This window comes from Daphnia pulex, chromosome 5 (assembly GCF_021134715.1).
Source record: "Daphnia pulex isolate KAP4 chromosome 5, ASM2113471v1".
Classification (NCBI taxonomy): domain Eukaryota; kingdom Metazoa; phylum Arthropoda; class Branchiopoda; order Diplostraca; family Daphniidae; genus Daphnia; species Daphnia pulex.
Window position 1 is genome coordinate 7720087 of NC_060021.1, and position 13019 is coordinate 7733105.

The 13019-nt window shown below is 42.9% G+C and overlaps 1 protein-coding gene across 9 annotated transcripts; it reads right to left on the reverse strand.

Annotated features, from left to right (window-relative positions):
- On the reverse strand, positions 1-12736 carry LOC124193826 (kin of IRRE-like protein 1). 9 transcript variants are annotated; one of them, XM_046587805.1, is made up of 13 exons: positions 11917-12736; positions 7074-7192; positions 6777-6893; positions 6163-6229; positions 5262-5600; positions 4823-5122; positions 4325-4621; positions 3683-3867; positions 2844-2976; positions 2339-2455; positions 1816-1849; positions 1035-1426; positions 1-851 (listed from the first exon to the last, which is right to left on the reverse strand). In XM_046587805.1, the coding sequence occupies exons 1-13, from the start codon at positions 11990-11992 to the stop codon at positions 775-777; spliced, it is 2253 nt and encodes a 750-aa protein (XP_046443761.1). In that variant the 5' UTR covers positions 11993-12736; the 3' UTR covers positions 1-774. The 9 variants fall into 9 exon arrangements, with proteins under 9 accessions (XP_046443761.1, XP_046443762.1, XP_046443756.1 ...); XM_046587806.1 differs by having other exon boundaries at positions 2339-2452; positions 11917-12733; XM_046587800.1 differs by having other exon boundaries at positions 3443-3867; positions 11917-12733.
- Between the last annotated feature and the right edge of the window lie 283 nt (positions 12737-13019).

Sequence of the window (13019 nt, forward strand, 5' to 3'; positions counted from 1 at the left end):
TTGTTTATTTTGGTTCTTTTATTTATTCTGAACGACACGGTATGTTTGAAGAAAAAAAATCACGAAAACGACGAGCACTTTGTACATTACACGAAACGACAAGGTTTTTGGGGAGGGGGGAGAAAAAATCACGCACATTTATATCCACTAGAATACCTTATTATAATACCAACAAATACTTATCGTTTTAATTTCAACTGAAAGATACATGCTCTTTAGAAAATGAAAAGAAAAGAAATTTCTACACATGCGGGTTGGGTAATTTACATTTTCACGATTCCTTGGGCTGTTTATTTAAGAATTTCGGTTCTTTCGAGCCGTTTGTCACTTTCACATCATCGTGTTAAATTGTTATTTTGGTCTTTTGTATTATAGTTTCAAACATTTTTAAAAGTCGTAAAATTAGGGGGGAAAACGGAAAAAAAGAGAAATTAAAGTATTTCACGTACACACAACTAGACACACACACAAATCTTGTAAAAGAAATTAAGAAAAAAATGTTTTGTACACGTATATTTATAATAGGCATGGGCATTTTCAAATTTGACTTGTCACTTTGTTGTTTTGTTGTTTTAAACATCGACTTTAGAATGAGATCGATCTAGAGATGTGTCTAATGTATCGATGGTCTGATCCAGTGACCGGTCGGAAAAATTGGTTCGGTTCAATTGGCTCCATTGCTGTTGCGGCGACGAAGTGCCGGTCGAAGAGGACGACGAAGACGTTGGCAAATTGTGAAGATGTCTGTGGTGATTCTTCACCTTCATCGAGCCGTTATTGCTGGTTTTTGGCAACTGCAGGTCCGCGTAGAGCAGACCCCGGGAATCCGATACCGCCGTTCCCAATGCTTTCTGTAAAGAAAAAATAAAAGAAATTCAATCAATAAATTTGGCCATTGCATTTGAGTGTGTCGGAAAAATCGGTCCGAGATAGTATTTAGTATCAAGCCATCAACTTGAAATTTTGTGTTTTCTGAGGTTTGAAGTGCCGAGATGATGAGATGGATAAAAAATAGAGAAGAGAGTAGTAGCTACCTCCATTGAGCGCCGAGAACGGGTTAGTGGTTATGGTAGTAGTAGTAGTGGTAGTAGTAGTAGGTGGAAGAGAAGAAGTGGTGGTCGTAGCAGTCGGACCGTTAATAAAGATGTTAGTTTTGAATTGGCCGCCACCGGGAAGGGCTGACGTCGTGATATTCAGCTTCTTGCTCGATGGACTGGCATCGCTCAAGTTGGAGGAGTTGGAAGAGGAGGACGACGACGTCGTCTGAATCTTTGTCACGCTATTACTCACATGGCACTTTGTCTGGCCGATGCTGCTGCTCCGCTGAGTTCCTCCGCGATTGATGCTCGTCTGGCTGGTGGCGCTGTTGTTGCCGCTGCTGCTACACTGACTGCTACTATGTACACTTTCCACATCACTCTTCATACTACACGGAACAAATAGAGAAAGAAAAAAAGACGGCGGCGTCAGTAAAAGTGAATCGACACTCAGAAAAACTTACAGAAAAAGCTAAAACTAAAATAAAAAGGAGGAGAAACAAAAACAAAAGGTCGTATCTCTTTTCTTGTTCCAGTAGGGGTCAGACGAAAGGGCGTGGTATTTTTTACTCGAAAAAAGAAAATCAAAAGACAAACAACTCTAGCATCCCCCATGTCTTCTTAACTTCCTTCTCCCCTTTCGGAAATGTTTCTCTTTCTCTACAGTATTCCTTTTTGGTTAACTCGATACAATTTATGGCATCTAGCTTTCTACGTAATGGAAGCAAACAAAACAACAGAAAAAAAGGCGAGTGATGAGAAATGACGATGTATATACCTTTCCAGATCGGTCGACTTGGAGCCGCCCTTACCTTGAACGAGAACAGACAAAAAAAAGATAGATAGAGAAAAATTCACAAAATAGATGGGAGGAATATATATATGTATGTAATATAAATATAACTTAATCAAAATGATCCATCAAAACTAGTGAGTGACTTTGTACAGGTGGAAGAAAAACGAAGTAACTACAATAAATAAAAAAAAGGCGAAGGACCAAAAAAAACAAAACAAAAAACAGATGAACTATATAAGGGGTGCGCGTTTGTTAAGTGCATTTTGAAAGCATGGAACGCTAGAGTTGTTTTAACGTGAATCCACCATCAGAGTTAAGTGTACTGTAAGAGAGTGGATGGATATAATGGCAAAGTAGACAAGTCAAGAAGAAATGTGTGCTGGTTTTCTTGGCTTTTTTCTTTATGTTTTTGTTTTTTTTTTTTTTTTTTTTTGGGGGGGGGGTAATTTTTCTCAGTTGTGCGTAATGAATGAAATTTCCAAATGGTAAAAATGGCGGAACTCACGGTCGAAACAGCATCTCTCGGATCGGTAGGCGTAGAGGAGGCAGAGCGTGACGACGATGATGAGGAAGAGACAGGCGATCACCACGGCGATTACAGTTGCCATGGAAACAGGTTCTACTTTGACACGGGAGAGAAAGCACAGCGAGTTAGACATTTTGACGCGTTCCAAATACAATACGATTTCCCCCCAAAAAAATAAGAAAAATGCTATTCTTTCCCCAAAAAAATCCCAGTAGAGAAGCAGAAAAAAAAAGAAAAAACATCAAACACGTCATTGAATACAATCACAATATAGTACGGGGCCCACAAAAAAAGCCCAGCCCCTTTGATGTAGTATCCCCTGGAAAAATCTTTGATGCTGGATACTTTTCTACAGGGTGCGACGCGCCGGAACGGAACGCAGCTCGCGCGCGCGCGTCTGTTCATTTCGTCATTTAAAAGAAGAAAGAAAAGAAAAGAAAGAAAGAAAAAAACAGATGATGATGACAAGCGTGCTGCTGCATACCTTTGACGGTCAGAGTGACGTAGAAAGTATCCGAGCCTTTGTCGTTCTCCACGGTCAAATAGTAGTGACGGGCGTCGTTCATTTCGACGCGCTGGATACGTAAGCGCGTCTCGTAGCATTCGTCTCGCTTCCCCTGCAAACGTCGACAACCGAGAGAGAGAGAGAGAGAGAAAACAACACAATGAAACCAATGCTCGCATATCTTTTCTTCTCCTCGTTATCATCATTTCTCTCCTCTCCCGAAAACGACAAGATCGAATGACAACACACACACACACAAAAGGGACCAGGGGGGATCGACCCAAACGACAAAAGTTTCAGAGCCCGGAATTACAAGGGAGGATGGTATTCAAGTTGCAAAGGAAAAGAAGGAGAGACACGTGTGTCAGCTGTCTGTCCCTCTGTGATGCTGTCGTAAGCTGATCGCTTCGATCAGCATATCATTATAGGCAAAAGTCTTCTACGGTAGTAACAGACAAGATTTTTTTTCTTTTTTTCTTTTCTCTAATAATAAAAGTGGAGACTTGTAAGTCGATAACTACCGGGTGAAGGCAGGGAGGGAGAGAGTGAGTCAGTGTTGTGTTTAGATATATATGTACCGGATAAGTGAAAACGGCCTGAGGCGGACGTGCAACCAAAGACTGAGCGGTGGGTACGACTTCTAAACTACGTGGATGGTGCATTGTGCTGGACGTGCTGGTGTTCTCGATAATTGCAGTGTCGTAAGCTGAATTGGTATTGCTGGATTCGGTGTTGCCCATCACATCATCCTCGTCATCCTCGTCCTCGCCCACAAGCTCGACAATGGCGGGCGGGGTGGGTAGGATAGCAGGTGAGACCTTGTGCAGAGCCTCGGCAACGAAGCGACCGCTGCCGCTGCCGGCCTCCATCTGGAAGGCGGCCCAGCGCCAAGAGACTCGGATCGGACGTGGATCAGCGCAGAAGACGGCCCGGATGACGGCATCGTCGCCGCGTTCCACAGAAATGAATCGCGACGAAACTTCGTTCAAAACTTGTGGAGGTCCTGGTTTTATAATCGAAAAAAAATAATCATATGCAAATTTTTAGTTTCTTCTTTAAAAGCAAATGAAAATGGGAATTTCTCTTTTCTTCTCTCTTTCTCTCTCTCATCATTCCATTTTGAGAAATTCACAATCAAGAAATGATTTGATATAAAAAGAAAGAAACCGGGCAGACACACCATGAATTGGACGGCCTCTAGGCCACAACACCAGAGAGGTCAATGATAAAACCCTTTGCCTTATATTTTATGACTATACCCAAACGTTAGGAAACGATTCAAGTCACTAAGGTTAAAAGGTCCGTTCACGATTTTATTTTTTTTTTCTTTCCTTTCGTTCTTCCAGAAAAATTTATTTCTATCCCTCTCGCCCCCTCGCTCTATCAAGTCCGTTTTCTTTTTTAACTTTTTCTCTTCAGAGGCCTCGAGAAAACCAAAAGTAATTTCCCATTTTTCTTACCTACAACTCGGAGGGTAATGGCTTCACTCTGGACCATCCGCTCCAGGCCGTTGATGGTGCTGGTGGCGATGCAAATGTACTCGCCCTGGTGTTCGTACGTCACGTTGGTGATGTGCAAGTAACGGTCTTCCGACCGGATGACAATATCCTCTTCGCCGTCCTTGGGTCGCCTGTGGAGCCACTGGTAGCGCGGCTGCGGGTTGCCTTCCGCCTGACACTCGAGCCGAGTCGACTCGTACAGCGTGACCGTCAATTGTTGGCTAACAGCCGGCCCGACGTTGACAATCATCGGCGAGTCTGTTGGAAATAAATGAAGGAGACAACAAACATTGTCATCAGTAAAAACGAAAAAATTCCAACGAAAATGGTAGACACAAGCCCCTCGTGGAATCCAGGGGCCGGAATAGTAGGTTTCTCTCACGATTCCGGGTCCAAATGGAGGCCAGACAATGTCTACTGGCACAGGAAGAAGTCGTTAAGGGTTAGACTGTGACTTACATTTGATGTCGATGGGAATCGTGATGAGATTCGAGGTTCCAATCGTGTTCTTGGCTTCGCACGAGTAGGTGGCGGAATCTTTGCGCGTGACGGGCGAGAATTCCAGGATCTCCTGGAAACTGTAAATGTCACCCATGCTTGCCACGGGAGATTTGTTCGACAGCGACGGATTGCCGCCAACGCGGCGCCAAATCACAGTGGCCGGCGGGTTGGCGTCCGCCCGGCATCGCAACGAAACAGAGTCGATGTTCTCTTCCAGGTCGACCGTCGGAGTCCCAACCAGCGTCACTTCCGGGGCGTCTAATAATAATCCAAATATTTGTTGAAAAAAAAACAACATCAAAAAGTTAGAGAATGGTTTTGTTTTGTTGTTTTTCATTGAAATCATCATCGGGAGGGGGGAAAAGAATCACAAATGAGAAAAGGATGTCGGACTTACAGTGGATGTCGAGCGTGACGGATGACTCGCGGCTTTTGGTCGGATAGGCCTCGTGGAGGGCGACGCACCGCAGTAATTTCGAGTGATCCGTCTTGTTGAAGGTGTAGGTCAGCGTCGAGACGGCCATCCACGTTTTGACCTTGCCAATGTCGGTCGTGTTGGTCTGGTTGTACTGGCCGACGAGTTCACGATCATCGAGGAACCACTTGACGTTGGCGGCCGGATTGCCACCGCGGCTCAAGCACCGAACTGTGGCCTCTTTACCCGCAGACAAGGTGAGGTTGCCACCGTCGGCGATCGGGCTCAATTCCACTTCCAGTTGAGGAGGACTCGGAGGAACTGGAATGAACCAAATTAAATTAATTTAGAAAAAAAAAAAAAAAAAAAAAAATTCGTGACAAAGTGGAACGAATAAAAAACTTCATTCCAGGTTTTCCTTCCTTTGGCACACATTTTCCTTTTTGATAATTACAAGCAAATGTGGAGCGACGCCTGATGCGTTGATCTCATCCACCAGATTCGAAGGCAACAAGAAAGTAACCGAGACGAATGAACTTGTGAAACACTTACACAAAAGAAGTCGACGAAGGAAAAAAATCAAATGAAACAGAACAAGACACAAGTCCTCCGGTTCAAGGTGAGAAAAAAAGAAGAAGAAGAACTGAGGCGGGTTTCCGTGAGTGAGAAATTCGACGGGAATAACGAAAATGTTTTTCCTCTTTGGCCTGTTAAATTTCCTCCCTTTTCTTGCCTTTCTCAGTTCTTTTTTTTTCTTTTTACTACTTATACTAATACTACCACCACCACCACCACTAGACTACACACACACACAGTATGTATACTATGTACTGTGTGTGTGTGTGTAGTCGGTAACTGCAGTAACTCTCCCAACTCATCATACCTCGAACGACGAGCCGGGCCGGGTCGGAGGTCAAGGCGTCCTGCGCATCGAATGACGATGCGGTTACCTGCGCGTTCAAACCGAAAAAGAAACAGAAAAAAAAAAACAGGATTTAAAATAAAGGGAAAACCACACGATTTTAATAACAGCATATATACAACAACGGTGCGGATGCGAAGTCCACGAGAGGAAAATTTAGGGAAAAAACAGAAACATGAGATTAACACAACGCAAACAGTCAAACACATACGGGTAAAGAGAGATAAATAATATGGTATATAAACTCTTTTTTTTTTTCCTTTCTTTTTCCACGTTATTTTTTTTTTTCCTTTTACTTAAAGAAAAAAAATGTCTAAGACGAGGAAAGAATAAATAGAGACTATCAAAATTGTCTTTAAACGGAAAGAACAAAATAATGCACTCAACTAAATCAAAAGCTCGTTGAAAAAACGGGGAAAAAGAATGCGCAGCTCGGGAAATGCTTGAAATATTTGTCGACGTAATACCCGAAAACCACTCGACAACAACGAGCGACACGGGAGAATATTCAGTTTTTTTCTTTTTTTTTTTTGTTAGATGGGAAAAAATAGTTAAAACAGTTGTGAAGGAAATACCTGGCATTCCCATTCACCGGCATCCAGATCGGCTCGGGCGGCGGATATCCGTAGGCTGCAATCGCCCAAATCAGGTGAGCTAACCCATTCGTATTTCCCAGGGTAAATTCCGACGGGCTATTCATTCGAATCCGAAGCGGACCAAAAGGTTCGACGCACACACACACACAAATTCCAGCACACACACACACAGACACAAAAAGAATAAGTTAGAAATGTGAAAATTTGATTTGAATTTTGATGAAAAGAAGAAGGTGATGACCTTCGTTGGGAAATAGAAGAAAACATTAAACATACCTTGCCATCTTTCTGCCAGACGCATTGGCCTTTCTTGTTGAAGACTCTGCAAGGCATGATCACGATCTCTCCGGGATTGGCTTCGGTGTACTGCGGTTCGCGGTCGAATTGCTGCATCCCTACACGTGCGTGACGTGTCCGTCATTATCATTTTAAAGTTTTCCGTCGTCGTCGTCGTCGTGTACAAACGGCAGCGTTTCATAGGGAGAGGGAGAGAGATAAGATAGAAAAAAGAACAATTATAAATAACTTGCCCTTAACTCGCATATCCACCCCTCATTCCGACTCGAATCTTTCACATAAAAGAGTCGCTCCCCCCCCGCCAACAACAACAAAACTTTGCGCATCGTTGATTCCTCTTTTCTTTTTTGTCGAATTTATTATCCACGGATATTATCCAAACGTAATACACACACAGAGAGAAAGATCATGATGCAACCACCATCCGTGCTGCAGATCTATCAACAACGACAACAACAGAATAAAAAATAAAAGAGTCTCCCCTTACATCACCACCACAGACCGAAAAGAAGAGAAAAGAGGATGCGAGTGAGAGAGAGATGAGTGCAACCGGAAACGTTCCGGTCGTGTTGCAAAAGATAGATAGAGGCCAAAATAAAAGCGGAAGCGCCCCATTCTTTTTTCTTTCTTTTTCTTTTTGTGCATTCCCTCGTGAGTAGATGATGATGGGACCCACGCAGGGACAGAGCAGACGCACACACGCACTCTCTGCCAGCCGAACAGAAGCGAAGTCAACATCCGTATCAGCCCTAGCTGATTTTTTTTTTTTAATATACATTATTCATCCTCGCTGTATTCTTTTTAGAGTTTTTCGGATCCTATACGCCCTCATATCCGGAATATGAGATCACGCATCGGTTCCTCTTTTCTTTTTTTGTGGAAAAATATTCTCATTTTTATCTCTTGCACATTGATGATGATGATGATGGTCTCTATGCTGTGCTGGCTGCTGCTGCTGACTGGAGAGCTAGTCTCCTCTCTTTTCATATCTCCATAATGACATGATTATATTCAGCGCGGTGAGTCTGCACTCTGGCACTACTCTCCTCAAATTTCCATTTCGTTTGTTATTATTATTATTATTTAAAAAAAAATGAGCGAGAGAGAGAAGAGATTGTTTTGTTTGGCTTTTTCCAGTCGTACAACTCTTTTTTCTTTGGCTCAACATTTCATTGTATTTCGTTGTACAAGTTTTATAGAGAGAGAACATCAACCTTCGCTTAAGGCCATTAAAAAAGTTAGAAAAAGAAAAGAAAAAGCCACCATGAACTTGCACCGCCTGAACCGCCAGGACTTGCTACTACTATACTCTAATGGCGGTGTGGGGGGGGGGGACCCTGATTGATAATCATGTCTATACGGAGTTATATACGCGTAGTATATAACATCAGGGCTACACCGTTGATTAACCGCTCTTTAAAAAAAGAAGAAGAAGAAAAAAAATTGAGAGGAGGAGGCTAGTCTTCAAAGAACAACAACTTCTTCTTCTTCTACCAGAAGATAATTACCACCGCGTCTGTGTGTGTGTGTGTCTTGGGCTTCGTGGGTGGGTTTTTTCTTCCCTCTTCTATCTCTCCCATCCGAAAGAAAAAGAGCCGGGGCACGAGTCTTTTTCCTTCTTCTTTTTTTTTTGTGTGTTTCTTTTCTCAACATCTCAATAGAGACGAGAGTATAATGCTATATATATACTCTCTGTCTGTCTGCGAGATGGAATTATTATGATATTTCTTTTTTTCTTTTTTCTTTTTGTGGTGGAGTCGTAATGGCGTAGACGCCACGAACTTTTTTTTCTTTCCCCCCTTTTCAAACCGCGCGCGCTTTTTTCGGGATGCTGCATGCAGAGAGAAGAAGAGGGAAATTCAAATCTTTTTTTAAAAAAACCTCTCCCAAAAAAAGAAAAAGAAAGAAAAAAAGTAACGTGTACCGAACAACTAAACCATCATCATCAGAGAGGTTTTCTGAAGAAGAAAAGAATAAAGAACGGCAGGGGGGGCCACCCAGCACGATTTTTACACGACCTTGGGCTTTTTGATTTGAAGGTAATGCTACTTACAGGTAAGAGAGAGAACGAGTCAGTCAGAGTGTGTGTAACGCGGACGGGGCAAAGAGGAAAAAAAATACGAAATAAGGGGCAAATTATTCACGGGCCAAGTTCCCCCTTCAATCCTTTTCTTCTCTCAATTTTGGTTATTTTTCTTTTTTCCTTGTGAACTCTCTCTCCGGCGGTCTGGCCGCTCTCTATTATGAAGCACATGAATTTCTTCACTTGAGCATTTTTCACGCTTTGAATTTCTTTTGACTAAAGAGCTACAGAGCGAATACATTTTCATTCCCTCAATTTCATCTAGCGGAAAAGCAGAAACAAGGATGCGCTCGTTTAGATCCGAAATCAAAGAGGAGGAAAATAAAAATAAAAAGGAGCGGAATTCATCAACGAGAAGGTGGAGCCTTGTACGAATGTGTGTGTGGTTTAGCGCAAAAGAAACTAAGAAGAAGAAAAGAAAAAAAAAAGATGATTATCAGTCCCGCCCGGAGCCCCTCGTATTAGAAAGAGAGAGTCAATGTGATGGAAATGATTGTCATTCCTCGGCTGTCAAACGAAAACAACAATAGGCCACGGTTCGCTATAAAAGATTCTTACATCTATAGAATAGAATAGAATAGAGAGAGAGAAAGGGGCCTGTCAATCCGTCCGGACCAAGGACTAAAAAAGAAAAGAATGTAACGAGAGAGAATCCCTTGGACCGTCATCGTCCAGCCGCCGCTCCGTCGCTCGGCGGGGGCGTTGGCTCTGTATCGGCGCATTCAAATTTCCATACAAATTTTTCCCTTCTTCTTCGCCAGCCAGCCAGCCAGCCACATAGAACATACATAATATCGGGACCCCATATACTCTCGTATAGTCTTATATCACCCCCCAATAGATGATATTCTTCCAAGGGCGTTATTTTTAAACATTTTCTTTTCTTTTTCTACAGAAAAAACTATACCACACGGAGCGTGCGCCGATCCTTAACGCAACACCTCTCCTTTTCATTCCTGGTCGTCGTCGCCCGTCCCAAACAACGTCCATCGTATATATATGTTAATGCAACAGAGGGGGGAGCCCCGTGGTTGCCGGGGTGTAACAAAAATACAGAAATACAAAAAGGCTAAGCCCCGCGTCCAAAAAAAAAGCTAACAACGGCACATGTCAATATTATCACTACTACGATTTCTCGTTTATATCCCGAGTGGTGCGACTCCCTTTGGTTTTCCTTTCAGTCCGGAATCCACCAAGGGAGAGAGAGAGTAAATCCCTACCAACTCATTTACAAGTGGCCGAGAAATGTTTTCTCTTTTTATCGACCTTTTTATTTAGATACGGCGCCCCTTTTTTAATGCGTTTCTAGTGTGTCACACAACAGACCCAGCGGTTCTTGTCATAACATGTCAAAATGCGTTGCATATTCTTTCGAGGGGTATAGGGGAGAGAGAAAAGAATAGAACCTTAAAAAAAATAGTGAATAAATAATATTTTTTTAAACTAAAATAACATTTCGTGGGCGAGGACACTTATGGGGGGCCCTTCAAGTGTCGACCGTTTGACGGACTGGAGAGAGAACTGGGCGGGTCAACAACGACACACACAAAAAAAAAGTTTGGAACAGAAAATAAATATTAAAAAATAACACACCTTCCATTCTAAAACTAGAATCAAGTATCGTGTTCGCCTGGCCAAGTCTATCTGGTGTATGTTGTCTATTGTGTTTGTGTAAACCCAATCCTCTTGACGAGGGATTATCGTCTATCCGTCAAAATACAGGTTCTCCCCTTTCCTTTTATTCATCTAAATGTATAACAACATCGTCATCTTTCGAGTTTGAAAGTGGAGAGAGAGAGGAACAGCAGATCAAAGTCAACTGCTGGTCATAGGGTCTCGTGTGTCTCGGCGCGTTGGATCCGTTTGACAGGTCAAATGCTCAGTCGTGCGTGAGAGTGGCTAAAGGGACAGAGAGTTACTAAATATCGTGGGGCTAGATAGATAAGGGGGAAATGGACCGGAGCGCGCTCGCTTCTTTTTTTTTTTTTTTTTCTTTTTTTTCCTGACTTGTCAAATTGAGCTAGAGCTTGGGTATATATAAAAGAGAGTAAGTGAACCAATCAAGAAGCCGGATAGAAGAAATACAATGCCTCCCCCTTCTTGATTTCTTTTCTGGGCAACAAAAAAAAAAAAAAAAACTAAATAATAATAATCATAATTTCCTTCCCAAAGGCGAAACTGGACTGTTTGCCGTTGACTTGTTTCTTTCGTCTAATCAAAGAACTAAAAGGAGAGTGAGGCACTGGGGAAAGAATAGGAGCAATAAAGAAGTAAAAGAAGAGATAATATAAAACACATTCACACAGAGACGGTAAAGGCTCAAACAAGAGACAAACAAAACACTTGGGCAATGAAGAAGTTTGTTTCTTCTTCTATCTCTTTCTCTCTAGCTCTCTATTCTAGCTCTCCTTTCAGTTGCAACTCGGCGGTAAATGAGCCCAAGGCACCGGGAGCAGCCCACAGAGCGCTCATTAACGTTTGTTTCACAAGAAGAAGAAGAAGAAGAACTATTTTTTTTTTTCTTTTCTGTCTCTTATACGTGTGTACGACTGTGGCAGCTAAAATGGGCCGCACAAATAAATAACAACGCCGGGTGGTAGCCCCATACCGACTGTCAGTGTGTGTTCTTCTTCTTCTTCTTCTGTGATTTTTTTGTACTAACTTTGTAAGGAACTCTGTTAGCTGGCGTGGCCTTAATTTCGGACACACACTTAATGACTGGGCTTTAAAGATTCTTACCTTGGCTGTGAGAGGTGTGGATGCAGAAGGCGGCAAAGATGAAGAACACCACCACCACGGCGAATCGTAATTCCATTTTCAAAGAAACCGGAGCGGCGCACAGGTTGTGGGTAGCAATTGTTCAAAACTGATGACCGGTGAATTTGAAAATAAATTGGAGGTCCTTTTCTTCTTTCTTTTGAACCAACCAAACTTTTTTCTTTTCTTTTCTTTCACGGGCTGTGAGAGAGTTGAGAGATGAACACCTGCGAGATGAACTGGAAGAACAATTCAAATGACGGGCCAATGAGTCAGTAGAATGCAACAACCAAAAAAACTTTTCTTTTTCTCAGTCTGTGTTTGTGTGTGTGTGAGGTGATTTTTTTTTCTACACGTCCGCTACAGTCCACGTTAGGAAAGCAACTGATTGAAACATCGGAGAGACAGGAGGAAAAGCGAGGCCCGAGCGCGAGCAACAGCGCAGGAGGTCGGTATAGGACAGGATGGGAGTTGGGGGGAGAGCTCCTACTCACCACCCACCGTCGAAGAAGGAACAGCCGGGCTATGGTGTGTGTGTGTTGTCTGGTGGTAGTGGTGGTGGTGGGAAAAGAGGAGGAGGGCGTCACCTATTCCCCGGTCGAGTCAGGAAGGAATAGGAGAAGAAGAGAAACGGTTCCCGCCCCATCAGGTATATTATCCATTTTTCCTCTTCAAGTCTCCCCGGCTCACTCTGCGTGTTGCAACAGCGCCGCTACGTATATTCCCATACACCTCGCACAAGAAAAATTTGTTGGGTAAAAAGAAAAAAAATTTAAAAAGAGTCGACGAGTGAGAGAAACACAAACACAATAAGTGAGTCTCTCTCCTTTCTTATCTTTCCTTTCTTCTTCTTCTTCTTCCTTCTCTCGCGGTTGGTTCAAGTCTGTGAAGAAAATAAGCAAATATGAAACATTCTTGCCGACAATTCATCTTCTAACGCGGCGCCCATCTCGTGCTGTGGCCGTTTTCTTATTCTTCTCCTCTCTACTCCATTCCGAGAAGTGATTCCAAATGAATTAGTCGGCGTTCGGTCAATAAACGTATTGTGTCTTGGGGAGTCTTCTTCTTCTTCTCCCATTCTTCCC